The sequence below is a fragment of the Hemicordylus capensis genome, chromosome 14, assembly GCF_027244095.1.
Source record: "Hemicordylus capensis ecotype Gifberg chromosome 14, rHemCap1.1.pri, whole genome shotgun sequence".
In the NCBI taxonomy this organism is placed as follows: Eukaryota; Metazoa; Chordata; class Lepidosauria; order Squamata; family Cordylidae; genus Hemicordylus; species Hemicordylus capensis.
In genome coordinates this window covers 5469761-5495091 of record NC_069670.1, presented here as the reverse complement: position 1 = coordinate 5495091, position 25331 = coordinate 5469761, and the positions used below count along the sequence as shown (strand labels likewise).

The following is a 25331-nucleotide window of genomic DNA, read 5'->3' as shown; positions in this document are numbered from 1 at the left end:
TTTTAGCCTTTTCATTGGCTGTTTATACTGCATTGTGTTTTTGTTTGTTTGTTCTCTGTGTAAACCGCCTTGAGCCATTTTTGGAAGGACGGTATAGAAATTGAATTAATAATAATAATAATAATAATAATAATAATCGTTGTTGTTGTTGTTGTTGTTGTAAACCGCCCAGAGACTTGCCTCTTGGGCGGTATACAAATCTGTCAAATGCAGGAACATGAATATTCATTTGTAGCGAAGCTGTCGATGTGTCATCTTCACAAGCATGAATCTAGCAAATTGCATGATTTATTTTATTTTATTTTATATGATGTGGGGCAGGGGTGCTCAGGCTGGGACCCCCTGCAGTTGGGACTACAAAGCCTATACTTCCCAGGTCACTGTGGCTACGGATGATGGAAAAGGTAGTCCATTTGGGTTTGGATGCACACGAGGCTTTTAATGCACACCGTCCCAGACTGGCTGGGTTTCCCAGGCCAAGAACTGTCTTGATTCTGCTCCGCCCCCATCCCTCCTGTCACTCCGGGTTCGGTGGCATTTGGCCCACCATCAGAATGGAACGGGGCGCTCCCTGGGTTACCATGGGCAACACTCACTTCCGCCCAGGCGCCGGACGTCCGGTCTGCGTGACCTTCTAGGCGTTGTCTAGCTGGGACTACGGCCGTTGATCTCCGCCCAACTCTATGGCTGCTCCCGGAAGCGAGCGCGTCGTCGTGGAGACGCTCTTCCCGCAGAGTTCTATGGCTCCCTGGAGCGACTGAGGAGGAAGACCCGCCGCCGCCGCCCCCCCCCGGAGAACTCTTCGCCCCCGCCTCGCCCGCAGCCCGGCCTCATGGCGGCCCCTCCGGCTCCGGCCGAGAAGCGCCGGCCTCGCGGGATGCTGAAGCTGTACTACGGGCTCCCGGACCCCGCCGCGGGGGAGGTCCTGGGGGGCCCTGCGGGGGAGCTCGGGGGCCCCACCGACCTCAACGGGCCCCACTTCGACCCGGAAGTCTTCCTCACCAAGGTCAGCAGGCCCCGCCCCCCTTGACCCCGCCCCCAGGGGTCCCCCAGGGTTCTGGGGTGGGTTAGGATTATGGTGGGAGGGGGTCCCTCCCACCACCTTGGCCGTGGGCTTGACTGATGACCCTAGGAGGAGAGTGCCTCTGAGCATGAGCAGAGTGTCCTCCTCCCAGAGGAGTCACTCACTGCGGGGGCGGGGAGGGGGGTAATTGCTGTCGCCTGTGCCGGGATCGAAGCCAGATATGCGGCTTTGCTGGAGAGAAGAACAGCGGAGGTTGCCTTCCAGTCCGAGCCCGGCCCTCGAGCCCCTCCAGCGGAGTGTAGCCTGCACGGACTGGCAGCGGCGGCTTCTCCAAGGTCTTCAAGCCCAGGAGTCCTGCCCGGCCCGGCCTGGAGGAGGAGATGCTGCCAGGGAGTGGAGCTGGGACCCGGGGTCCCCGCTCAGTAGGAGGCAGCCTCCCTGTGCCCGGCTCCTCTGCGCCTCGTTAATGGCTCCTTTTTCCGGCGCCCCCCCCCCAGCTGCGGAAGGAGTGCCCCCTGGCCCAGCTGATGGACTGCGAGACCGACATGGTGAAGCAGATCCGGGCTCTGGACAGCGACATGCAGACCCTGGTCTATGAGAACTACAACAAGTTCATCTCGGCAACAGGTACCGGGGATGGGGGCTTGGGCAGCTGAGCCCCCCTGCCAGCTGGGGCCACCAGCTGCCCTTTGAAAAGCAGGAAGGGGGCCCTGGTGTTGCCGCTGTGCTTCTTTTCAGAACGCGAGCCCTTTGGGGACAAGGAGCCTTCCTCCTCCTCCTCCTCTGGTTCTCTTTCCTTTGTGAATCAGTTTGAGAACTCCTCGGTGGAGAAGCCCTGTATAAATTATCCTGCTCTGAGTACATATTGCATATTGCAATATGCTAAATATGCTAAATCATTGTAAACCGCTTAGAGAGCTCTGGCTATAGAGCGGTATATAAATGTAAGTGCTATTGCTATTGCTATCTTTCAAGGTGTCCTAAGAAGAACCCTGCGGGGTCAGACCCAGCTGGGGGTCCGTCCAGCCCAGGATCCTCTTTCTGAGGGTAGACCACCAGATGCTTTCAGGCAGGGAAGACACCCTCCCTTTTTTTTTTTGGTCCCCCGGCAACTGTTTTTCGGAGATGGGCTGCCCCTCTGAACTTGGGGGGTTCCGCGAACTAGCCTGGGTGACAGCGGTTGAGAGAGCTCTCCAAGCCGGGGTCCTTTTCGAGCCACGTAGCGTCCGTGACCACGTCCGGTGGCAACGACTTCCCTGAGAAGTGTCTACATGCTTGGCACGGGGGGCTCTCTTGGCTCTTCCACCCGCCCCATACAGTCTGGTTGCTGCAGTGACGGTCCCTCTTTCCAAATAGTGACGGCCACTCTGGTGAAACAGCTTCAACGCGCGCAATTTCCCGCCGCACTGATCTCCGCACAGTACTTTTTCCCCCTGCTGGGAGGGCCCTTTAAGAGAGAGGGAACCCTCTCTTCGGGGTTCGGTGGGGAAAGCTCTCCCCAGCACTCTGCACACACCTTCCAAGACAGGGATTCTCAATGTTGGGTCCCCAGATGTTATTGGACTTCAACTCCCATAATCCCCAACCAAAGGCCACTGGGGCTGGGGATTATGGGAGTTGAAGTCCAATAACATCTGGGGACCCCACGTTGAGAATCACTGTTCTAAGACAGTGCAGGGGCTGAAGAGGGCTCCGTTCCCCTTGGAGGGAACCCCCACCTCCAGCCGGGGCACACGGAGAGAATGGCCGTCTCCTCCGGGAGTGCCAGGGGGACTCTGGAGAATCTCCAGCCTGGGCTGAAGCCGGACCCACTGGGCCTTGCAGTGAAGACCGCTGGGCTGCTGCTCTCGCTGGGTTCAAGGCGGGGAGCAGAACACGGTCCGCCAAGCCCCCGCTGAGCCGAGCTCGGACTCGGCACCTGCCCCCGCTGAGCAGCCAAGCGTCTTCTCCTCCTTCTGCTCAGCGCCCTCCTCTCTGCTCCGCAGACACGATCCGCAAGATGAAGAACGACTTCAAGAAGATGGAGGACGAGATGGACTGCCTGGCCGCCAACATGGCCGTGATCACGGAGTTCAGCGCTAGCATCAGCAGCACCCTGCAGGACCAACATGAGCAGATCACCAAGCTGTCAGGTAAGGCGGCTCCGGCGGCTCCTGACCAGGGCTGAGGGGCTGCCATATACTGAGTCAGGCCCTTGGTCTATCTAGTGCAGTATTGTCTTCACAGACTGGCAGCGGCTTCTCCAAGGTTGCAGGCCGGAGTCTCTCTCAGCCCCTACCTGAGATGCCTGGGAGAGAACCTGGGACCTTATGACATATGAATGGGAGACTAGCAGTGTGAGCACTGGAAGATCTTCCCCTTAGGGGATGGGGCTGCTCTGGGAAGAACAGAAGGTTCCAAGTTCCCTCCCTGGCTTCTCCAAGATAGGACTGAGGGAGAGACTCCTGCCTGCAACCTTGGAGAAGCCGCTGCCAGTCTGTGAAGACAACGCTGAGCAAGAAGGAGCAATGGTCTGACTCAGTAGATGGCAGCTTCTTATGTTCCTCTTGCCTGTGGGCTTCCCGGGGGCATCTGGCGGGCCCCTGCGGGGAACTGGATGCGGGGCTAGCGAGGCCTTGGGCCGTCTCCCGCAGGGCTCTTCTTCCTCAGACCTTTCTGGGAGGCCTGGCCCGAGAGGGTCTCCCGCTTGTCTCACCCCCCCAGCTCCTGGTGGGGCCAGTGAAGCTTGTGCAAGAGAAAAGTGGCCGTTTCCTGGAGGGTGGCAGGTGGATTTCCGGGCCCTGCAGAGCACGTGACCCAGTCCAGTCTCTCTCTCTCTCTCTCTCTCTCTCTGCCCCCCTTCTCTCCCCACCCCCAGGGGTCCACGCCCTCCTGCGCAAGCTGCAGTTCCTCTTTGAGCTGCCCGCCCGGCTGACCAAGTGCGTGGAGCTGGAGGCCTACGGGCAGGCAGTCCGCTACTACAGCAAGGCCCGCTCCATCCTGCACCAGTACCAGCACATGCCCTCCTTCCGAGGCATCCAGGACGACTGCCAGAAGATCATGGCCGGCCTGGCCCAGAAGCTGCGCGAGAAGTTCCGGTACGAAGCAGGACGAGGCAGCAGCCGTTGCGGGGCCCGCAGGGGCGGAGGGGGCCCGGGTTGGTTCCTCCCCGGTGAGGTTTTGCTTGATAACTTAGTGGCGAGTTGGAGCCGCCGAATCAACGTAGAGTGGGTTTAATTAAGTAGAAGTGTCACAGCTCCCTCCCACCCCCAAGGATCCTGGGAATTGTAGTTGGGTGAAGGCCTCTTGCAGAATTGTTGTTCCCAGGACTCTCTGGGAACAAGTGACTATCGAAGAGGTCACTTTGATCTCTAAGTTTGAGGGTCACGAAGGGTGGCCATCAAAGTGGTTTAGGTTTCTGGTGTGCTTGTGCCTCAAGATCCTCCTTCATAGGAGTGTAGAAATCTGCCTTACAACGAGTCATGAGCAGAACCTTGCTGAATTGGGCCCACGGCCTATCTAGTCCAGCATCCTGTTTCCCACGGTGGCCCACCAGATGCCTCTGAGAAGCCCACAGGCAAGAGCTGAGGGCATGCCCTCTCTCCTGCTGCTGCTCCCCTGCAACTGGGATTGAGAGGCCTCCTGCCTTTGAGGCTGGAGGTGGCCTATGGCTAGCAGGACTAGTAGCCATTGATTGGGCTGCTCTCCATGAATGTGTCCAAGCCTCTTTGAAGGCCAAACAAGCGAGTAGTCAGTCATCGCCACACCCCAGGGCAGAGAATTCCATCGGTGGATTTCGCGCTGGGTGGAAAAGAGCTTCCTTTTTTCTCTTGCCCTAAACTTCCTGGGCTGACCCCCCTGGATCTGGAGTTGTGAGAGAGATTCTCTCTGCTCCATGTACAACCCTCTATGCCTCCCTCGGTCGGGTCTCCCTGTAGTCGCCTCTTTCCAAACGGAAAGGCCTCGGACGCCTCATACCACTTCCAGTATTGAAGATTTTGGCCCTCTAGCTCAGCAGTGTCCTCGCTGACCGGCAGCGGCTTCTCCAAGGCTGCAGGCAGGAGTCTGAGCCCTACCTGGAGAGGCGGCCCCGGAGGGAACCTGGGACCTTCTGCAGGCCATGCCGATGCTCTAGGGCAGGGATTCTCAACGTTGTGGGTCCTCAGATGTTATTGGACTTCAACTCCCATCATCCCCGGCCAAAGGCCGCTGGGGCTCTGGGATGATGGGAGTTGAAGTCCAGTAACATCTGGGGGCTCAACGTTGAGAATCCCTGCTCTAGGGAATGCACTGAAATCAGTGACAGGGCATGCCCCCCTGAACAGCCCCTGGCTCCTTCCCATTGGGATGCATCGACATTTTCCGAATGCCCAAGAGCCATTTGGAAACCTCATCCGTTCCTCTGGCCCTTCGGAAAGCCCATACAGACCCTTGGGCCCTGGAGCTCAGCAGGGTCCACGAGGCTGCAGGCAGGAGTCGGGCGCCTCTTCATAGGAACAGAGGAAGCTGCCATATACTGAGTCAGACCCTTGGTCTATCTAGCTCAGTATTGTCTACCCAGGCTGGCAGCGGCTTCTCCCAGGTTGCAGGCAGGAATCTCTCTCAGCCCTCTCTTGGAGATGCTGTCAGGGAGGGAACTTGGAACCTAGATACTCTTCCCAGAGCGGCTCCATCCCCTGAAGGGGAATCTCTTCCAGTGCTCACACATCAAGTCTCCCATTCCATTGCAACCAGGGCGGACCCTGCTTAGCTAAGAGGACAAGTCCTGCTTGTGACCACCAGACCAGCTCTCCTTTCTCTCTCTCTCCCTCCCCAGGGACGGAGCCTCCGGGGCCAAGGACCTGGCCGAGTGTGTGGAGCTGCTGCTGCAGCTGGGCGAGCCGGCGGAGGAGCTGTGCGACGAGTTCCTCTCCCACGCCGGCTGCCGGCTGGAGGCGGAGCTGGAGGCCCTGGAGGCGGAGCTGGGGGCGGGCCCGCCCCCGGCCGGCGACATCCTGGAGTTCACCGACCGGGGCTGCAACAACTTCGTCGGCAACACCTGCCTGGTCGTCGCCTCCTACCAGGCGCTCTTTGTGCAGCGGGAGGGGGCGGCCCCGGCCGGCGGCGGCATCGCCCCCATGGCCCACGCCAAGCTGGTGGCCTTCGTGGACGGCCTGATGGGGCGCTACTTCGCCCTGGTGGAGCGGCGCATCCGGCTGGAGCGGGGGGTGGGCGACAACTCGCTGCTGGTGCGGGCGCTGGACCGCTTCCACCGCCGGCTGCAGGCCCTGGCCCGGCTGCTGCCGGCCTCGCGGGCGGCGGCCGGGGGCACGGAGATCGTGGTGCGGGCGGCCCAGGAGCGCATCCGGCAGTACCTGCAGGCCCTGCGGAGCTTCTACGCCGCCTGCCTGACGGACGTGCGCCAGGCCCTGGCCGCCCCCCGCCTGGCGGGCAAGGACAGCCCCAACCTGGCGGAGCTGCTGGGCACCGTCTCGGCCGCCGTCCTCAACCAGATCAAGTCGGTGCTGGCCTACGTCCACCTCTTCACCGCCAAGGACATCACCTTCTCCAACAAGCCCTACTTCAAGGTGGGTCCCCCCGTGGCGGGGCTCGGGGAAGGGGCCGTTCATGGCCAGAGGCTTCTCGGGGCGGGGCGGACGCCGGTTGCTGCCTTGTGTTGAGTCCAGCCGTTGGTCCGTGGCGATCTGCACTGTCTGCTCTGACTGGCAGCCGCTCTCCGGGGATTCGGGCAGACGTCTCCCAGCTCTGCCCGGGATTGGCGCTGGGGCCTTCTGTGTGCAAAGCAGGGGCTGGGTCCCACAGGTCAGCGGGGGTCAGGTCCTCGATCTTGGCAGGAGAGGCGGGAGGGAGCTGGAGTGTGCTGCTGGCTAAGCAGGGTCCACCTTGGTTTGCATTTGGAGCGGTGACGACACGTGAGCACGGCAAGATATTCCCCTGCGAGGATGGGGGGCCTAGTTCAGTGTTAGACCAGAAGGTCCCAGCTTCCAGCTCTGGTAGCATCTCCAGCTAGGACTAGGAGAGCTTGTAACCGTGGCGAGCCGCTGCCAGTCGGTGCCGACAGTGCTGAGCTAGTTGGACCGAGGGCCTGACTCAGTCGGAGGCCACTTCCTGTGTTCCTATCACCCGAGGCACAATAAGGACCAGTTTCAATAAGTTTCGGCGGGTGGCAATAAGTCACCGGTTCTAGTCAGACCTCATCTGCCTACAGTCCTTTCACTGTCCCTACCAATGTGGCTTCAATGTGGCCCAGATCAGTTCGGCAGTCCACAAGGTAGCCCACCTGGGCCTCAAAGGTTTACGCGTCCGCCATCTTGAATCGGGGTGCATGAGATCATCGCCAGCTGTGCCGCTGAGGGGTCTCTTCAACTGTCCCCAGTTTGGTTCAGATTGCTCCGGGTATTGTGAAGTTGATGGGATGGACACACCCACACCAAAAAGGGCTCGAGCTCTGACTTTGGGGAGTCTCCAGCAGGATGGATTTCTGCACGTGTGGGGCAGCCATCCCTGGAGACCCCGTGCAGCCTTCCTGGGATCAGGAGAGCGATGGACGTGCCCCATGTCTCTCTGTGCAGTTGATGGTAGAGACGGGTGGCTGGACCCTCCGTCTGCCCCCACAGCCCCCTGTCCTGAGGACCCCTCTTCCTTCCCACTTCATCACTGGCGCAGAAGGGACGGGGGGGCCCTGGGGCAGGGCCAGCACTTCTGGCTCGCTGGTCCCTGGTCGAAAGTGCGCCCCCTGTTGGGAACATGGGGCAGGCTTCTTGGGATCAGGAAAGCGACGGACGTGCCGGATGCCTTCCTGCCTCTGCAGTTGGCTGGACCCTCCGCCTGCCCCATAGCCGCCCCCCCCCCCCGTGCCACTGCAGCAGAAGGGACGCGAGAGCCCTTTGCCCGGGCCCAGGCGGCAGGAGCCCCGGGCCAGCACCGGCCTCCCTGGCTCTTGGGTCCCTGGCCAGGTCCAAGTGGGCCCTGGTTAGGAACGGGTGGCTCCTCCCCGCCGCGTCCCGCGCCCGACCCGGCCTCCTCGCTCCCCCCCCCCCCCAGGGGGAGTTCTGCAGCCAGGGCGTCCGCGAAGGCCTCGTCGTCAGCTTCATCAAGTCCATCTGCCAGACGGCGCGCCAGTTCTGCGAGAGCGCGGGCGACAAGGGCGGATCGACGCCCCCGGCGCTGCTGCTGCTGCTCTCCCGCCTCTGCCTGGACTACGAGACTTCCACGATCAGCTACATCCTCACGCTGACGGACGAGCAGTTCCTGGTGCAGGTAGGGGGCGCCGGGGTGGGGTGGGGTGGAGAGGGGTCCTCTGGGGGAGGGGGGCGAGCCTCAGACCCCTGGCGGCAGCCTCTCTCCCGGCTTGTTTCCTACTGCTCCCGAGGGCAGGGCTGGCACCCCTAAGGTTGAAAGGAGGAGGATGCAGATTCAGGCTGGATCTTGGGATCGGATGTCCCACCACTCGGAACTGGCAGAGCGTTGGGCAATGGGACTGCCTGCCTCATGCTTTTTTTGGGGGGGGGGCTGTCCTTCTCTGGAGGTTTTCTGTCAGATGCTGGAGCAGATACCTGCGCTGAGCGGGAGGGTTGGACTAGACGACCTCCAGGGGCCCCTCCAGCTCTAGCGCGTTACAGTCCCCGGTTCAGATTTTTCTCTCTGCAGGGAACTCTGTAACCCACACTCCTCCCACCCTACAAAAATCTGAGAGGGAGCCCATTATTTTTTCCCCCGCACTGCCGTTTCTTTCTCGGCGCCAGCCACACTCAGAAATGCAAGCGGCAAAAACTCCAGCCCCCATTTTGGCTCGATAGAAGCAGGCTCTGGACGTGTCTCTCTTTTGCCTGGCTCTCGGCTGGCTGCTTGTGCTGGCGGGAATGGAAATTCGGTGCTTTCACAACCTTTGCCCTTTTATACCTTCTGTCTTGTCCTTTCCCCGGTGTTCATATACCTTGATTCTTTTTTCTGAAGCATTATGCAACCCCCTGAAGCAACTTATAGTTTAGAAAAATAATAAAATCAGGAAGGCAGTGAATCGGCAGAAATAAGGAAGGGTACACACTGTGCCCTTTTCGCAATCTGGACACTGAGCAGAGCTTCTGGTTTCCTTATTGCAATATTTGGGATTTGCTGCACGTAACTCGGACAGGACTTTTGCATGACACTAAGGAGGGAGTTGACATTTCCTCCTCCTCCCCCTCAGCTGGGGCAGCCCCACAGAAAAGTCTCAGTCTCCTGGAGGTCTTCCCCTCGGCCAAGCATGTTACCCAGTGTGGTGGGATGTATGAGAGGAGGAAGATCCCTGTCCCCTCCCAGGTATAGGAGGAGGAGATTTTGTCCCAGATATGGTGGGGAGGAGAGCTAGTCCTGTGGCAGCAAGCAGGAATGTCCCCTCTGCTAAGCAGGGCTGACCCTGGTTTGCATTTGGATGGGCAACTACATGTGTGAGGGCTGTGAGATCTTCGCTTTAGGGGATGGGGCTGCTCTGGGAAGAGAACCTGCCTGCTTGCAAGAGAGGGTCCCAGGTTCCCTCCCTGGCAGCATGCTGAGATGGGGCCTGAGAGAGACTTCTGCCTGCAACCTTGGAGATGCCGCTGCCAGCCTGGGTAAACAATGCTGAGTTCCTGTTTCCCCCAAAAGGGCCTACTGCCTGTGGAGAATGCATAACAGAAGCAGGTGTACAAGTAGTTATGATGTGGCGGTCAGTTTGATAGAGCAAGAGAAGAACCGGGTCGCACCGCTTCTAATACTTTGGTGGATTAGAAGCCACTTCTTCCGATGCAGAGTGAAAGCTCCGGCAGGTGATGGCCAACACTCCCTCTTTCTACGCTTCAAGAGATTTCCACCGGTTTTCTCCGTACTAGGTAGCAAAGGCGAAGGGTTCCCTGCCACGATGTGTGTCTGTAATGTGCAGAAAGCCTATCGTCTCTATCCAAAGAACTGCACATAAAATAAAGTGAAATTGCTTTCCCTCTGCATTGGAAGAAGTGGGTTGCAGCCCCCGAAAGCTTCTGTATTGAAATACCAGTTAATCTAAAACAAGGCGCGAAGGAATAGATCAGAGCTTGCTTGCCCGCCCGCCCTAAAAGAAGCTGGGAAGAGAATAGTGTTCTCTCCTCACCCATGCTGGTCCGGCATAACTGGCTGACCTCGGGTTTGAGAATGTAAAGACGTAAAAAGTCCTGTGTATGCAGCTAGTCCTCAGTGGTGTCGATCTAGTGGCTGCAGCAATCGGTTTCCAGTTAATCCTCGCTCCCCAGCAGTGTTTGAGCTTGCTGGGTGGGACAGCAGCAGGTCGGGAGAGACCCTGGTTGGGTGAGGATTTTGAGGGTTTTGCTTTCCCAATAAGATGTCTCTCTCACTTCTCCAAGTGTTCCTCCAAGAGGCAGGCGGAGTCGAGATCCCAGCTGCAAAGCATTCCGAAAACTAAAAGAACCCATCCAGAGGTGGTGTACACAGGAACATAGGAAGCTGCCATATACTGAGTCAGACCCTTGGTCCATCTTGCTCAGGATTGTCTTCACAGACTGGCAGCGGCTTCTCCAAGGTTGCAGGCAGGAATCTCTCTCTCAACCCTGTCTTGGAGATGCCACCAGGGAGGGAACTGGGAACCTTCTGCTCTTCCCAGAGCGGCTCCAACCCCTGAGGGGAATCTCTTACAGTGTAAGATATTACAGTGTAAGATACAAGTTGGACCAGTGTAATCTCTGACCCAACTCCTGCTGCCGCCAGGGACTGGCTTGGTGGCCTTGGGCAAGCCACTTCCTCTTGGCCTCAGCCCTCCTCCCGTCTCTGAAATATGGAGCTCACACTGCCGACCTGCCTTGCAGGGTTGTTGTGTGGATTCTTAATCTGCAGCCAGGGTGGGCCAATGTGGCCCTCCGGCCGTCTTTGGACTCCAATTCCCAGCAGCCCCTGCAGGCACGGCCGTCTCCTCCTCCTCCCCGTGACTTGCTTGTGCCCTTCCCAGGACCACTCCCCCGTGACCCCCGTGACGGGGCTGTGCGCCGAGGCCCGCGAGGCCGCCCAGAAGCTGCTGAACCACTACGTGAAGGTGCAGGGCCTGGTCATCTCGCAGATGCTGCGCAAGAGCGTGGAGACACGGGACTGGGTCGCCACCATCGAGCCGCGCAACGTCCGGGCCGTCATGAAGCGCGTGGTGGAGGACGCCACCTCCATCGACGTGCAGGTGAGCAGGGAAGCGGGGGGGGGCACGAGGGCCTAGGGGTACAGGTCAAAGCTTTGGAGCTGGTAGGCAGCAGTCCCAGCAAGAGGGATCTCTATCTCGATGCTTTACCTCGGTATGTGGCCGGGAAACCAACATCGGTGCAGCGCTCGCCCCCACCACCACTACCACCAAAGCAACCTACAGATCTTCACAGCCCTACAAAAGAACCGCAGTCCGTTAACAGCCGCCTAAAATCTCTTGGGGCTCAAAATCAGATGTAAACAAATGGTACCGTCTGCTGGGACTGGCCACTGCGCAAATCCGAGCCCCCCGGAAAGTCGTTTCGGTCTTGTGCCGTTTTGTTCTTGGACGACAACTCCCGTCGTCCCGTCCTGGGCAGGGGATGCTGGGAGTTGTCGTTCAGCAGCAGCCAGAGAGCCAAGGGTGCCTTCTCCTGCCCAGTGCCTTCTGCACGCCACCTTCTGGGGTCTGTAGGAGTTTTTTGGCCGGCGGAGTGGGAAGGGAGGCTGGACTTCCCTTTCCGAAAGGGAGGAGGCGGCCGCTGCGACTGGAGGAGGGGGAGCCATAGGATGAAAACAGCCCTTCTCTGGTTAGCGTCCCGAAAAGGAAAGTTGCCTGGGTGTGCCTGAAAGCCAGACCTTCTGGCCCCAAAGCGTCATCCTCGGCTCCAGAGACAGGCTGCGGTCGCTCCATAGTGAGGAACTCTGCACGCGCTCTGATCTCTCTTCCCGCAGGCTCCCTATGGTGAGGAGAAGACCGGTAAGGTGAAATTTCTCCTTAGGCAAGCGAGCCTGCTGTCTTCGGGCCTTGGCCTCGCTGCTGTGGGTGGCCCCCGGCTTCGATGGCTCAGACAGATTCACAGAGGACAGGTCTATCAGTGGCTACTAGTCTGGTGGCTATAGGCCGCCTCCCGCCTCAGAGGCAAGATGTCTCAGAATCCCAGTTGCAAGGGAGCGACAGCCGCAGGAGAGAGGGCATGCACAGACCTCTTGCCCATGGGCTTCCCGGAGGCATCTGGTGGTCCACTGTGGCAAACGGGATGCTGGACTAGAGAGGTCTTGGGCCTGATCCAGCAGGGTGGTTGTTATGCCGAACCTGGGATGTGCTCGCAGAGTGCCTCTGAGCTCGTGCAGAGTTCCTGCCCCAAGTAGCGACACCGGGCTCTGCGTTTCCAGGGTTTGGGGAGCGATGCTTCCCGGAAGCGGAGAGCCTAGATCTGCTTTTGCCTCTCAAAAGGCCGCGGCCCTGCTCTCCTCCGTGCTAGTGAGCCTCCCCTCTCCTCCCGCCAAAGGTGGGGCTCCTGTACGAGGAAGGCGTGCGCAAGGCCCAGAGCAGCGACTCCAGCAAGAGGACCTTCTCCGTGTACAGCAGCTCCCGTCAGCAGAGCCGCTACGCGCCCAGCTACACCCCCAGGTGAGCGGGGCGGGCAGGCGGGGTCTCCCTCCCCCAGCTCCTGCGGGTGGGTCGAGCTGGCCTTTCCCCCCTGGGCATCCCCCGTGACGGTGCCTCTCGTTTATTTTTCATTTTATTTGGCGCCTTTCTATACAAATCCCCAAACGGTTTAGAATTTAAAACACCACGATAATGAATTCTGTACTCTGGTCTCTGACTGTAATAAAGATTGGGTTGGATTGGATTGGATTTTGCCCGTCTTTACCCGCATCCAATATGGCGCTGCATTGAAGACAACCCCCCTAAAAAGTAGAGGTTACAGGCAGGTCATACCTGCATTTACTCCAAAGGGAGAGGACCCTGCGTTTTAAGACGACCTCCTGAATTCTCATATCACAAATCTGGGGGGCAGAAACGAGTCTTGGATTCAGGTAAATACAGTAGATGAAACCTCTCAAATTTAAAACTTTTAAGAGCCTGATGAAACAGGTAGGTGTTCAGATATTTTCTTTTTAATGACCATCCAGAGAAGGGGAGGCTCTGATTTTGTCAGGGCGCGTGTCCCCACGTCCCCGGGGCAACCCTAGAAAAGGGCTGGTTTAGAGTAGCCACCAGCCAAGCCGGTGGCAACCCAGCCGGACCTCCCCTGATGACCTTCATAGGTGGCCAGTTGCATGAAGAAGACGGCCGCGTCCTCTTCAGTGGTTTGGGCCGCGTAAAGAGTATGTATGTATTGGTATTGGTTTATTTCGGCCCAAGGCCAGCATAAATACCAAAGGAAAAAGAAACCACAGGAGTAAATACATAAAATAGATAAAATACATAAAACATTAATACCTTCAGATACCGTATACATAGCTAATTTCATTCAAATAAAACCGGTTAATCTAAAGTACACAACCCGGCATCTCGTGCCCTTTTCTGGGAAACCCAGAGCCAGGCTTGATCATCCATGCTGTGGTCCCCTCCAGGCCGAGGGCCTGCAATGCATTAGAGCAGGCCTGCTCGGCTTAGGCCCCACTGCCCTTTTTGGACTACAACTCCCATCATCCCCAGCTACAGTGGCCACTCGCCACTGCTCACTCGAAGGTGAGCAGCCCTGCTCTGGACACAAGGCTGTTCTTATACAAGGTGGTTAGTCTATTCCTGTTCGTCGATTTGTGACGAGAACATAGGAAGCTGCCACATACTGAATCAGGCCCTTGGTCCATCTAGCTCAGTTTTGTCTACACTGACTGGCAGCAGCTTCTGCAAGGTGGCAGGCGGGAGTCTTTCTTTGCCCTATCTTGGAGATGCCGCCAGGGAGGGAACTTGGAAGGGGCCCAGAGCAGCCCCATTGTCTGAGGGGGAATCCCTTACAGGGCTCACACGTGGTCTCCCGTTCAGATGCAAGCCAAGGCGGACCCTGCTAAGCCAGGGGGACCATTCATGCTTGCGGCCCCAAGACCTTTGGCTGAGGGCGAAAAGAGGGAGGGGGGAATCGAAGAGCTTCCCCGGTGGGTTGCCTGGAGCAAAGCCTTTGTCGCCCCAGGCGACCAGGGGAGTAGCTCTCCGCTCTGAGCCCCCTAATGCCTTCTCTCCTCTCTCCATCCCTGTGTCCCCCAGTGCCCCCATGGATACCAACCTGCTGAGCAATATCCAGAAGCTCTTCTCGGAGCGCATTGACATCTTCAGCCCTGCGGAATTCAACAAGGTGAGAAGTGGGGCAGAGCCCCTCCCGCCCCCTCTGCGCACCCCGGGGATCCCCAGCACGTGCGGTGGGGTGGGGGTCTCCACAGAGGCACCCAGAGCAGCCCGGAGCCCATCCGTCCTCTTCCTCTTCCTCCTCCCCCCAGGTCTCTGTGCTGACCGGCATCATCAAGATCAGCCTCAAGACCTTCCTGGAGTGCGTCCGCCTGCGCACGTTTGGCCGCTTCGGGCTGCAGCAGATCCAGGTGGACTGTTACTACCTGCAGCTCTACCTGTGGCGCTTCGTCTCCGACGAGAACCTGGTGCACTTCCTGCTGGACGAGATCGTGGGCAGCACCGCCCACCGGTGCCTCGACCCCGTGCCCATGGAGCAGAGTGTCATCGAGGTCATCTGTGAGCGTGGCTAGCCAGGGGCCCGTCCCCACGGCCTCTGTCCTCTGCATGTAGGCCGCACTGGATGATGGGCAGGTCCTGTGGAAGCAGGCCCCCAAGTGGGAATCCCCGCTCCAGACCTCACCTTGGGAGAAATAAAGAGGAACTGGATCCCAGGGCGTCTCTGGCTTTCTCTGTTAACTGTCTCAAAGGGAAAAGTCGTCTGCTTGCTCCTGCGTCCAGGGAACTAGACGGCATAAAATGGCGGCAACCAGGTTTGGCTCAGCGGTTCTCCGACTTGGGTCCCCAGACGTCCAGCATCCTCGGGGCCCCCAGGTTGATGATATTTCTGCTGCTGAGCAGAGGGCAGATTTGTCGGATGTTGCCTGTTAAACAGACCCTATACATAGAGAAATATATATTCCAAAACTCACCAACACACCATATGAAATAGTTCTACATAAAAACGTTATACCAGAATTTATACCAAACTTACAATACAATACATCTTTTCAAATCAATTGACATTTGCAATTGACCAAATCTATAAATGTTTTAACACGAGTAATCAATTGAACCTCCTGTAATAAATTGACATACAATGATGAAACACACAGAATTTTGAGCAAATTGTGGGAGAGATCATTTCTCTTTCGCGAGTCCCGAATGATGTTGCTTAAAGGTCAAACATTGTACCAAAAGTTCCTTTTATGCATATAAAATGCTATATAATAAAGAAGGGATAAATTATGAAAGACAATCCTTGTAGTTCCCTCAAAGTCCTTATTGATCTTTACTCTTGTATATTCTTGCTCAGATTCTTGCTCTACAGGTGTCCTAGGTAGCTTTTAACCTAACCAGGATGTTGCCTGTCATCATTGGAGGCTGTTTCCTTCTTCCTCCTTCTCTCTGACTGCCCGAGCCCCCCTCCCCACCCTTTCCCTCCCCCTGCCTGTGCTCTTTTAATGTCACTAGGGCCAGTGTGGCAGCTCACACAAGAACCGAAGCTGGGCAATGCTTGTGAGCAGGCCTCAGCTGTGTCCCAGGAGGTGACGAGATCCTGTGGGAGTCCAGCATTAAGCAAACCACCCTGCTGACCTCTGTAGGAAAGCCCCCCGAAGGGCAAGGACAACCCCCAGGCCCTCTCTCCTAGCCCTTGAGAAGTGGGCCAGGTATCCACCCCCTTGATCCTAAGAGCAGCTTCAAAGGAGAACAGGGCAGTTAGCTCAGAGTAGAATGGATCTCTGGTCAAGCAGTCCCAATTAAGGGTCTTTGAAGCTCATCCATGTTTGGTCCTTACGACGACGGATATTTGTATAAAGCTTTTCGAGAAAAGCTCCCAAAGCAGTTTACACAGAGAAATAAAAATCAATAAAGATGGCTCTCTGTCCACACAGACAGGGGAGTATCTAGGGTAGGGCAGGCAGGGCACGTGCCCCGGGCGCCACTTGAAGGGGGCGCCATTCTCTAATTTTTTTAAAAAATTAGAAATGGTCGATGAAAACAAAATGGCCACTGCACATGCTCAAATGGCCTCTGTTTTTAGTAGCCTTTTAAAAAGAATTTAAACAATGGCCACAACACATGCTCAAATGGTCCCTGAGAGGCCCTAGAGGCCAGCGTGGGGAGGGGGAACTTTTGCATACCCCCCCCCCCCAGCCTTTAGGAAGCACCCCAAATGGCTACAGATAAAAATAATAATATAATATAAGTCACTGTACACATATTTAGTTTGGAACTAGGTACAGAGAATCAGGGCTTGTGAATACTGAGCTGAAGCTTATGAGCTAGGATTGTATTCACTTGCTCTTACTTTGCTTCTTGTGATAAGTGAGTTAAATGTGATGTATTAATAATATGGCTATTAATGGTGAGTTTGTCTTTGGATCAGTGTGAAATCCTTAGTATTAAGGCCCACTGGGAGTTCCTTGCTCTCATTTTAACTGTCTTTCTGAAATACTAGAATATATTACAAGCTGTGACACAGTTTACTCTGCATATCCTTATTTTCAGAGTAGCTGGGAAAAGCCAAATTTTCCATTTATTTTTAAAACTTATGTAATAGTGATGCTACAATGCATAGTAGAGAATTAGAACAGGTATTTCTGTTTAGTTTTCCAAGTACACCTCCACATAGTATTTGGGTATTTCATGAGCCCCAGCATACTGAAAATTGTAATTTTCCAGCATTTTTTGGTCTGGCTACGTCCATTGCTAAATAGTTTTTGAAAGATTAAAAGATTAACAAGCTTGACTTGCATTTTTCAGCTGATATTATGGTAAAGTTATCTGAAAGATGGGTGTCAGATGCTTGGACAGGGGGCGCAATTTCAGTGCTTGCCCTGGGCACTATTTTCCCTAGATACGCCTCTGCACACAAAGGGCCCATATTCTAAAGAGAAACAAAAGGGACACCAGCAACAGCCACTGGAGGGATGCTGTGCTGGGGATGGATAGGGCCGGTTGCTCTCCCCCTGCTCAGTAAAGAGAATTGCCACCTTTTAAAGATGCCTCTTTGCTCATTTAAGCAGGGGACTTTGGGCGTCTTCCAGAAGCGATTTAAGATTGCCTTGGCTCTTCGTAAAATATCTCCAGTTCTTCCAAAGGGGTAGAAATCTAGCAAATATGCAAGAGAGGGTAGTTGGCAGCAAAGTACCTTTTTATTTTCATTCAGATTTTTTTTTAAATGGAGGTGTTGGCCACAAATCAGCTCAAAGAAATTAAACATCAACCAAAGGTTTGATTGCTGTGTACAAGCAGTGATGGCCATTGCCAACCGAATACCATTTTGTTGATTATTTATTTCTATACCGCCCTTCCGGAAGTGACTCAGGGCGGTTTACATTAAAATAAAAACAACTCACAGTTAAAATTGGAAACTGTAAAAACAACATAAAACTATTAACAAAACCGTTTCTAAAACCCTGGGAAACCAGGCCAAACATTTACAGTCCAATGACCATATCAAACAACCAGAGATTTAAACAGAGCAAACAGAAATCAGTAAGCTAAACCTAAAAAGGGAGGAGAGCTGGTTGTGTGGTAGCAAGCCTGACTTGTCCCAGGTCTTTTGGGTAGTGAAATCAGTCAGTCAGTCATCTTTATTTGGTCAATGGACCAGCAAAACAAATAAAACAGCACAAATCGTGAGATACATTCAAACAATCCCACAGATACCACCATGCACCAGGGAAGTCTGAATTCTGCGAGCAATGTAACAGAACTTTGCCATTGAGTATGAGATACTAGAGTCTTTATCTTCAAGTAAGAAGTTCACTAACAAATCGTTAGAAATACAAGAACAACCAGAGTGCCGGGACAGCAAAGGCGCAATTAAACGCCTCCTAACATCTTTATAGAATTCACAAAGTAAAACATGAGCAACCGTCTCAATCTCATTAGCATTACAGGAGTGGGTAGTGAAATCCAAAACGGATTGTGAGGAGCTCCAAAAGGATCTCTCCAAACTGGGTGAGTGGATGACAAAATGGCAAATGCTCTTCAATGTTGGCAAGTGTAAAGTGATGCACATTGGGATGAAAAACCCCAACTTCAAGTATACGTTGATGGGATCTGAGCTGTCAGTGACTGACCAGGAGAGGGATCTTGAGGTCGTGGTGGACAGCTCGTTGAAAGTGTCGACTCAATGTGCAGCAGCTGTGCAAAAGGCCAATTCCATGCTAGGGATCATTAAGAAGGGGATTGAAAATAAAACTGCTAATATTATAATGCCCTTAAACAAAACTATGGTGCGACCACACTTGGAGCAGTGCGTACAGTTCTGGTCACCACATCTAAAAAAAGGACATTGTGGAACTGGAAAAGGTGCAGAAGAGGGCTACCAAGATGATCAGGGGCCTAGAGCACCTTCCTTAGGAGGCAAGGCTACACCACCTTGGGCTCTTTAGTTTAGAAAAAAGACGACTGCGGGGAGACATGACTGAGGTCTATAAAATCCTGCATGGTGTGGAGAAAGTGGAGAGAAATTCTTCTCCCTCTCACATAACACTAGAACCAGGGGTCACCCCATGAAATGGATCGCCACAAAATTTAGGACCAGCAAATATGGAGGTACTTTTTCACACAACGCATAATCCACTTGTGGAATTCTCTGCCACAAGATGTGGTGACAGCCAACAAGCTGGATGGCTTTAAGAGGGGTTTGGCTAACTTCATGGAGGAGAGGTCCAACAACGGCTACTAGTCGGAGGGCTACAGGCCACCTCCAGCCTCCAAGGCAGGATTACTCTTGAGTACCAGTTGCAGGGGAGTCACAGCAGGAGAGAGGGGATGCCCTCATCTCCTGCCTGTGGCTTCCAGCGGCATCTGGTGGGCTACTGTGTGAAACAGGATTCCGGACTAGATGGGTGTTCTTGGGCCTGATCCAGCAGGGCTCTTCTTATGTCCCCTTTGCTAAGCAGGGTCTGCCCTGGTCTGCATTGGAATGGGAGGCCACATATGTGAGCCCTGAAGGGTATTCCCCTTAGGGGATGGAGCCACTCTGCGAAGCGCACCTGTCTGCTTGCATGCAAAAGTTCCCAGATTCTCTTCTTGGCATCTCCAAGATAGGGCCGAGAGAGACTCCTGCCTGTAACCTTGGAGAAGCTGCTGCATTTCATGAAGCTGATGCATTTCATGGAGAGGCTAGGCTAGCATTCTGGGAGAGCCCTGTGTGAATTCTACCAGAACATAAGAACCGCCCTGCTGGATCAAGCCCAAGGAGGCCCATCTAGTCCAGCATCCTGTTTCCCACAGTGGCCCACCAGATGCTGCTGGAAGCCACAGGCAGGAGTTGAGGGCATGCAACTGGTACTCTGAAGCATCCTGCCTCTAAGGCTGAAGGTGGCCCACAGCCACCAGACTAGTAGCCACTGATAGACCTGTCCTCCATGAATCTGTCTAAGCCCCTCTTAAAGCCATCAAAGCTACTGGCCATCACCACATCCTGTGGCAGGGAATTCCATAGATTAATTCTGCGTTGTGTGAAAAAGACCTTCCGCTTGTCGGTCCTCAATTTCCCGACCTTCAGTTTCATGAGGTGACCCCTGGTTCTAGCGTTGTGAGAGAGGGAAACTTAGTCACCTCTTTTCCAAGGTAAAGAGCCCCAGATGCTGTAGCCTAGCCTCATAAGGAAGGTGCTCCAGACCCCCGATCATCTTGGTTGCCCTCTTCTGCACCTTCTCCAGTTCTGCAATATCCTTCTTAAGATACGGTGACCATAGCTGCACGCAGTACTCCCGATATGGCCAAAACAAAGGACACATCCTGAAATGTCCATTTCTGTGCAATTCTCAACACTACAGAGCCCTGGCCGCACATGAACTAGGATAATATCTGATTCTGGATCCTCTGAAGGCTCTGTTGACCCGTGAGTTGGCAGAGCTGGCATTGCTGAAAAGAACTCGGCAATGATTGAAAAGGGGAATTTCCCTGCTATTTCCCCATCACGCCGGTTTCCAAAGGGCTTCTTGAGTCAACACTGGCATTGACGTGAGGCCCCAGAGTGTCCTAACAGCAGCCGCGCTGGTGGGGTTTAAATGGGGCAAGATCAACCACAGCGACCACTTGCAAACAGAAGGGAGAGACTTGCTTTGCACTGGCTGCCACCACTATGCTGGGGTTTCACGTTAAAAGCCTCCTTTGCGGGGCTCGGAGTGGTGAGTAATGAAAGAACGGTGGAGTGGGTAGGAAGCCCATCTGCAACGCAGACTTCTTTCTAGGGAGTTTCTCATTCCTTTCCTGGAGAGGACCTTTTGGAGACAAGGCCCGCCAACTTTTGGAAGGCGGGATGGTCCAGAAGTTGGTGGTAGGGAGAGGGGCCAACTTTTTAACTGGCCAACTGAAAGGGTTGCAAATGAATGGGAGACTAGAAGTGTGAGCCCTGGAAGATATTCCCCTTAGGGGATGGAGCCACTCTGGGAAGAGCAGAAGGCTTCAAGTTCCCTCCCTGGCAGCATCTCCAAGATAAGGCTGAGAGAGACTCCTGCCTGCAACCTTGGAGAAGCCGCTGCCAGTCTGTGAAGACCATACTGGGCTAGATGGACCAAGGGTCTGACTCAGTATATGGCAGCTTCCAATGTTCCTATCTGTAGACATTTCAGGGCAAAAGTGGGTTAGGAGAGGCGTTCTGTCCCATGATATTCATAGATATCCCTTGCTATTTATTCCTTGAAGGCTGTTGAATACATTTCTGGCAGGCTTCCTGGGCCTTTATCAGCCAGAAGAAATCCAGCAGGTGAAGCTTTATTCTCAACGTGCTGCAGCAGTGGTAGGGAAAGGCCAGCCTGTTGAATTTCAAGAAGCCGGTGCAGGCATTAAAGGCTTAAGAGCATTTCCGGGCTGGGGCAGGGGGAAGCTGGCAGCAGGTGGTCTAGGACCAGTTTTAAGGAAACAGAGACATCTGTTTCCGTTGTGTATGTCTGAAGGATCGAGATTATCAGGATTATCCTTGCTTTGAACCTAAATGACTCGGAGAAGGGAAACAAGGGGCGGATGATCATAGGAACATAGGAAGCTGCCATATACTGAGTCAGACCATTGGTCCATCTAGCTCAGTATTGTCTTCACAGACTGGCAGCCGCTTCTCCAAGGTTGCAGGCAGGAGTCTCTCTCTTAGCCCTATCTTGGAGAAGCCAGGGAAGGAACTTGGAACCTAGATGTTCTTCTCAGAGCGGCTCCATCCCTTAAGGGGAATAGCTTACAGTGCTCACACTTCTAGTCTCCCTTTTATATGAAACCAGGGTGGACCCTGCTTAGCTAAGGGGACAAGTCATGCTTGCGACCACATGACTTGTCCCCTTAGCTAAGCAGGGTCCACCCTGGTTGCATTTGAATGGGAGACTAGAAGTGTGAGCACTTGAAGATCTTCCCCTGAGGGGATGAGGCCGTTCTGGGAAGAGCATCTAGGTTCCAAATTCCCTCCCTGGCAGCATCTCCAAGATAGGGCTGAGAAACCTTCCTGCTTGCAACCTCGGAGAAGCCGCTGCCAGTCTGTGAAGACAATACTGAGCTAGATAGACCAATGGCCTGACTCAGTATGTGGCAGCTTCCTATGTTCCTATGTCTCCAAGTTGTATTTCAGCCACAGCTGGAGGAACCCTGGTTGAGGGCCACTGACTGAGATGGAACACTAATCCCCAGATGTAGCGTGACTACAACTCCCACCATCACCAATGATGACCAACCTTTGGTCATTGTGGCTGGGAATGATGATGATGATGATGATGATGATGATGATGATGATGATGAATTCGATTTGATGGGGGTTGTAGTCCAGTTGGCAACTCAACTACACCAGCTCTCTGCCCGAAAACATTTCAGGGCTCCTCCTCCCTACCCCAAGGGCATTGTGGGAATGGTCATTTATTGGACAAGCCAGTCTGTAAACGAGCCAATCTCCCCTCTCTCTTCCATCTGCAGTCTCCATTTGTACGACGGTCCTTTTGCTGGCTGCGTGGGCCTATGCTGATGACGCCCCACCCCGCTGCCAACACACTGTGGTGAATTCCCGGCTGGTCGCCAACTGCCAAGCTCAACGCCACAAGGAGGTCCCCGACATCGACCCCGCCGTCCAGGTCCTCTTGCTGAACTTCAACCTCTTCTCCGCCATCTTGGACGCTTCTTTGCCCTGGATGGCCTCCCTGCAGACACTTTCTCTGGGGAGCCAGCAGGGAGGGTCTCTCTTCGTTGGCGGGAAGGCCTTTCGGAACGTGGCCAACATCACATTCCTGGACCTCGGGGGCAACCGGAACGTCACCTTGCACCCGGACGCTTTTGCTGGCCTCGCCAGGCTTGAAGTTCTGCTCTTGGATGTGGACGGGTTTGACGACGGCGTGCTGGAGCACGGCTACTTCCGGGATCTGGTGTCCCTGAAGAGACTCGATCTGACCGGGAACCGCATCCGGAGCCTGAGGCCCGACCCTACCTTCCGTGGGCTCGGGAAACTGAGTTTCCTCCAGCTGAAGCTCAACAGAATCCAGGTGATTGGAGACAGTGACTTACAGCATCTCCAGGGCCGCCATCTGGCCTTGCTGGACTTGTCCTCCAACCGTTTGCTCTCCCAGCCGACTTGCACCAACCCCTTCCGCAACATCACATTAGGCACCCTGGACATCTCCTCCAACGCGTTGGGCGCGGCAGGAGCGGAGCGGTTCTTCCTGTGCTTAAATGGCACAAGGATCCAGAACCTCAAGATGCAGCACTCCGCGACGCTCGGGAGCGGATTTGGCTTCCGTAACCTGAAAGGCATCTCTGCCAGCACCTTCTCCGGGCTGCGTCATAGCGGCACTTTCTCCTTCGACATGTCCCACGGCTTCCTCAGCGAGCTGGTCTCTTCGGCTTTCTCAGCCTTCCCAGATCTCCACACCCTGCTCTTGAGATCCAATCAGATTACCAAGATCTGGGACGGGGCCTTCGCTGGTCTGGGCCAGCTGCGTGATCTCGATCTGTCCGACAACCTCCTCGGAGAGCTGTACACGGAGGCGTTGCAAACGCTGCGGTCCTCGCCCCTCCAACGGCTCACCCTGAAATCCAACCATATTGGAGCCGTCCAACAGGGTGCCTTGGAGGGACTGAGGTCCTTACAGATCCTTGACCTTCAGGACAATGCTCTCTCGCGGGTCCCGATGGGGAGACTCCCATCCCTACGTCTTCTGGTGCTCAGGCAGAACCGGATCAGGGATGCCTGGGGTATTGAACGTCTCGCCCCAAACTTGACACACCTTGACTTCTCCTCCAACCGCTTGAGTAGCTTGGACCAGCTCTGGGCCCAGCTTGGGGGAATCCCCACCTTGCTTTTTCTGGATGTCTCGGGCAACCAGCTGTCAAGATGCTCCAGGGTTCAGGATGGCCCTCGACTGCTCAGAGAACTGGATCTTTCCCAGAACCACCTGGCAAGAGTTTGGACAACAGGGGGATGTGTGGCCATATTCCAGCATTTAGAGAGCTTGACACTCCTGAATCTCAGCTCCAACAGCCTTCAGGCCTTACCCGAGGGCCTTTTCCAGGGACTGGCGTCTCTGCGGACCCTGGATCTCTCGGCAAACTTCTTGCCCACCCTGCCAGAGAAGATCTTCCTGGGGCTGCATTCGTTGAACACCATCCGCCTGCAGGGGAACCCCCTGGTGACCATCTCGCTTTCCACGTTCCGGCCGCTGGTGCTGCTCAGGTCCTTGGATCTTCAAGAACTGGCCCTGCTTTGTCACTGTGGGCTTGCTGACTTCCAGAGTTGGCTGCAAGAGAAGGAGATCACCCTGAACGGAGCCGTGGGGACCCCTCGGTGCATCCTGACGACCCCTTTCTTCCGACGGGTCCCCTTGCCTCAGTTCCTCCGCAGGAACTGTGCCCGCTACTGTGTGACCACATCTCCCTTTCCGCAACTCTGCTACACCAGGACGAGGACGCCGGGCGAAAGCGGACCCTTGGCTGGAACGCAGAGTCCCGTTCCCGAAAACTCTTGAACACAGAGGGTCACAGACAAAGACCGTTTCGTCCAGGAGTTCGCAAACTTGGCTCCCCTGATGTTGTTTGATTATGCTCTCTACACATATTTCTGGGCCTCTTTTTAACTAAGTTCCAACAAAAATCTCCATCTCTGGCTGCTTTTTTAAAAAGCCCCTGAGGACGCATCTGTTTTCTCAGGCTTGTAGTCACCGTCTTTACCCAAATAGAAGGCGACTCTGCCTTAAAAGACAGAGGTTGAATTCAGGTCATACCTGTATTTACCCACAAGGACTTATATTTAACAAGAAATATGGGGAGAAAACTCATCTTGGATTCAGGGAAATAGGGTAATTAATTTTAAATTGGTTGTTTTATTTCTTTAAATTGTTTTAATCGTTTTATTCTGTGTTAAATTTATTGTATTTTAAATTATGTGCACCACCTAGGGACACACATATCAGCGTGTGTATAAATATATATGTGATATATATATCCTATATGATATATATGTTCCCTTAAAAGACAGATTATTGTATTCACCCACAAGAAGGACTCTGACCCCCTATTTTTAACAGGAAAAAACTTTGGGGGTGGACTCATTTTGGATTTGGGTAAATACAGTAATTAGCTAATTTTAAACTGCTTGTTTCATTTTGTTAAATATTTTGTTTTGTTCTATTTCATATTTGTTTAGTTTTAAATTATGTGCACTGCCTAGGGATACACCTATCGGGAGATAAATAAATATGACAGATAAATATAAATAAATAAAATATGAATACGGATACAGCACAATGTCTTTCATTACAGTTTTTAAAACAGAAACTCCCCTTCTTGCACTTTTAAAGAATAATCATGAGCATTTAATTATGCTCATTATGAATAATCATCAGCATTTAAGAAATGGGAATAAAATATTTAAAAAGTAGAAGTTGCTGGGGTATGAAAGCTGGGACACCTGGAGATTTCGCAGCCGTATATGTGTGCAGTTGATTACCGAGAGGAAGATCTCAAAGGTGAGTGCAGACATTCAGTCATCAGGGCAATTGTGCTGCAATGAGGCAGTGTGCAAGATAGGAAGAGAACATAGGAAGCTGCCATATACTGAGTCAGACCCTTGGTCCCTCTAGCTCAGGATTGTCTACCCAGGCTGGCAGCGGCTTCTCCAAGGTTGCAGGCAGGGATCTCTCTCAGCCCTGTCTTGCAACCTTCTGCATACAGGTGCTTTCCCCAAGGTGTCCTCTCTTACCGCGCTTGATG

At 54.3% G+C, this 25331-nt stretch overlaps 2 protein-coding genes across 4 annotated transcripts; both read left to right on the top strand.

Moving 5' to 3' along the window:
• Positions 1 to 613: 613 nt before the first annotated feature.
• VPS51 (VPS51 subunit of GARP complex) lies at positions 614 to 14806 on the top strand. 3 transcript variants are annotated; one of them, XM_053277900.1, is made up of 10 exons: positions 643 to 1006; positions 1522 to 1651; positions 3010 to 3156; positions 3882 to 4101; positions 5820 to 6570; positions 8048 to 8263; positions 10959 to 11177; positions 12469 to 12590; positions 14175 to 14262; positions 14405 to 14806. In XM_053277900.1, exons 1-10 carry the CDS (start codon positions 833 to 835, stop codon positions 14663 to 14665), a joined length of 2328 nt encoding a protein of 775 aa, XP_053133875.1. In that variant the 5' UTR covers positions 643 to 832; the 3' UTR covers positions 14666 to 14806. The 3 variants fall into 3 exon arrangements, with proteins under 3 accessions (XP_053133876.1, XP_053133877.1, XP_053133875.1); XM_053277901.1 differs by lacking the exons at positions 12469 to 12590; positions 14175 to 14262; positions 14405 to 14806 and adding exons at positions 11772 to 11936; positions 12353 to 12406 and having other exon boundaries at positions 614 to 1006; XM_053277902.1 differs by lacking the exons at positions 14175 to 14262; positions 14405 to 14806 and having other exon boundaries at positions 621 to 1006; positions 12353 to 12487.
• A 5375-nt stretch (positions 14807 to 20181) lies between these two features.
• LOC128337378 (toll-like receptor 5) lies at positions 20182 to 24856 on the top strand. The gene is made up of 2 exons (XM_053278311.1): positions 20182 to 20287; positions 22050 to 24856. Exons 1-2 carry the CDS (start codon positions 20242 to 20244, stop codon positions 24086 to 24088), a joined length of 2085 nt encoding a protein of 694 aa, XP_053134286.1. The 5' UTR covers positions 20182 to 20241; the 3' UTR covers positions 24089 to 24856.
• Positions 24857 to 25331: the final 475 nt, after the last annotated feature.

Excerpts from the sequence above, each read along its gene's own strand:
- VPS51 (XM_053277900.1), top strand. The coding sequence starts at position 833 with ATGGCGGCCCCTCCGGCTCCGGCCGAGAAGCGCCGGCCTCGCGGGATG. Across the intron at positions 1,007-1,521 it reads CGGAAGTCTTCCTCACCAAG|CTGCGGAAGGAGTGCCCCCT; the intron begins GTCAGCAGGCCC and ends CCCCCCCCCCAG. Across the intron at positions 6,571-8,047 it reads CCAACAAGCCCTACTTCAAG|GGGGAGTTCTGCAGCCAGGG; the intron begins GTGGGTCCCCCC and ends CCCCCCCCCCAG.
- LOC128337378 (XM_053278311.1), top strand. The coding sequence starts at position 20,242 with ATGCTGGGGTTTCACGTTAAAAGCCTCCTTTGCGGGGCTCGGAGTG. Across the intron at positions 20,288-22,049 it reads CCTTTGCGGGGCTCGGAGTG|TCTCCATTTGTACGACGGTC; the intron begins GTGAGTAATGAA and ends TTCCATCTGCAG.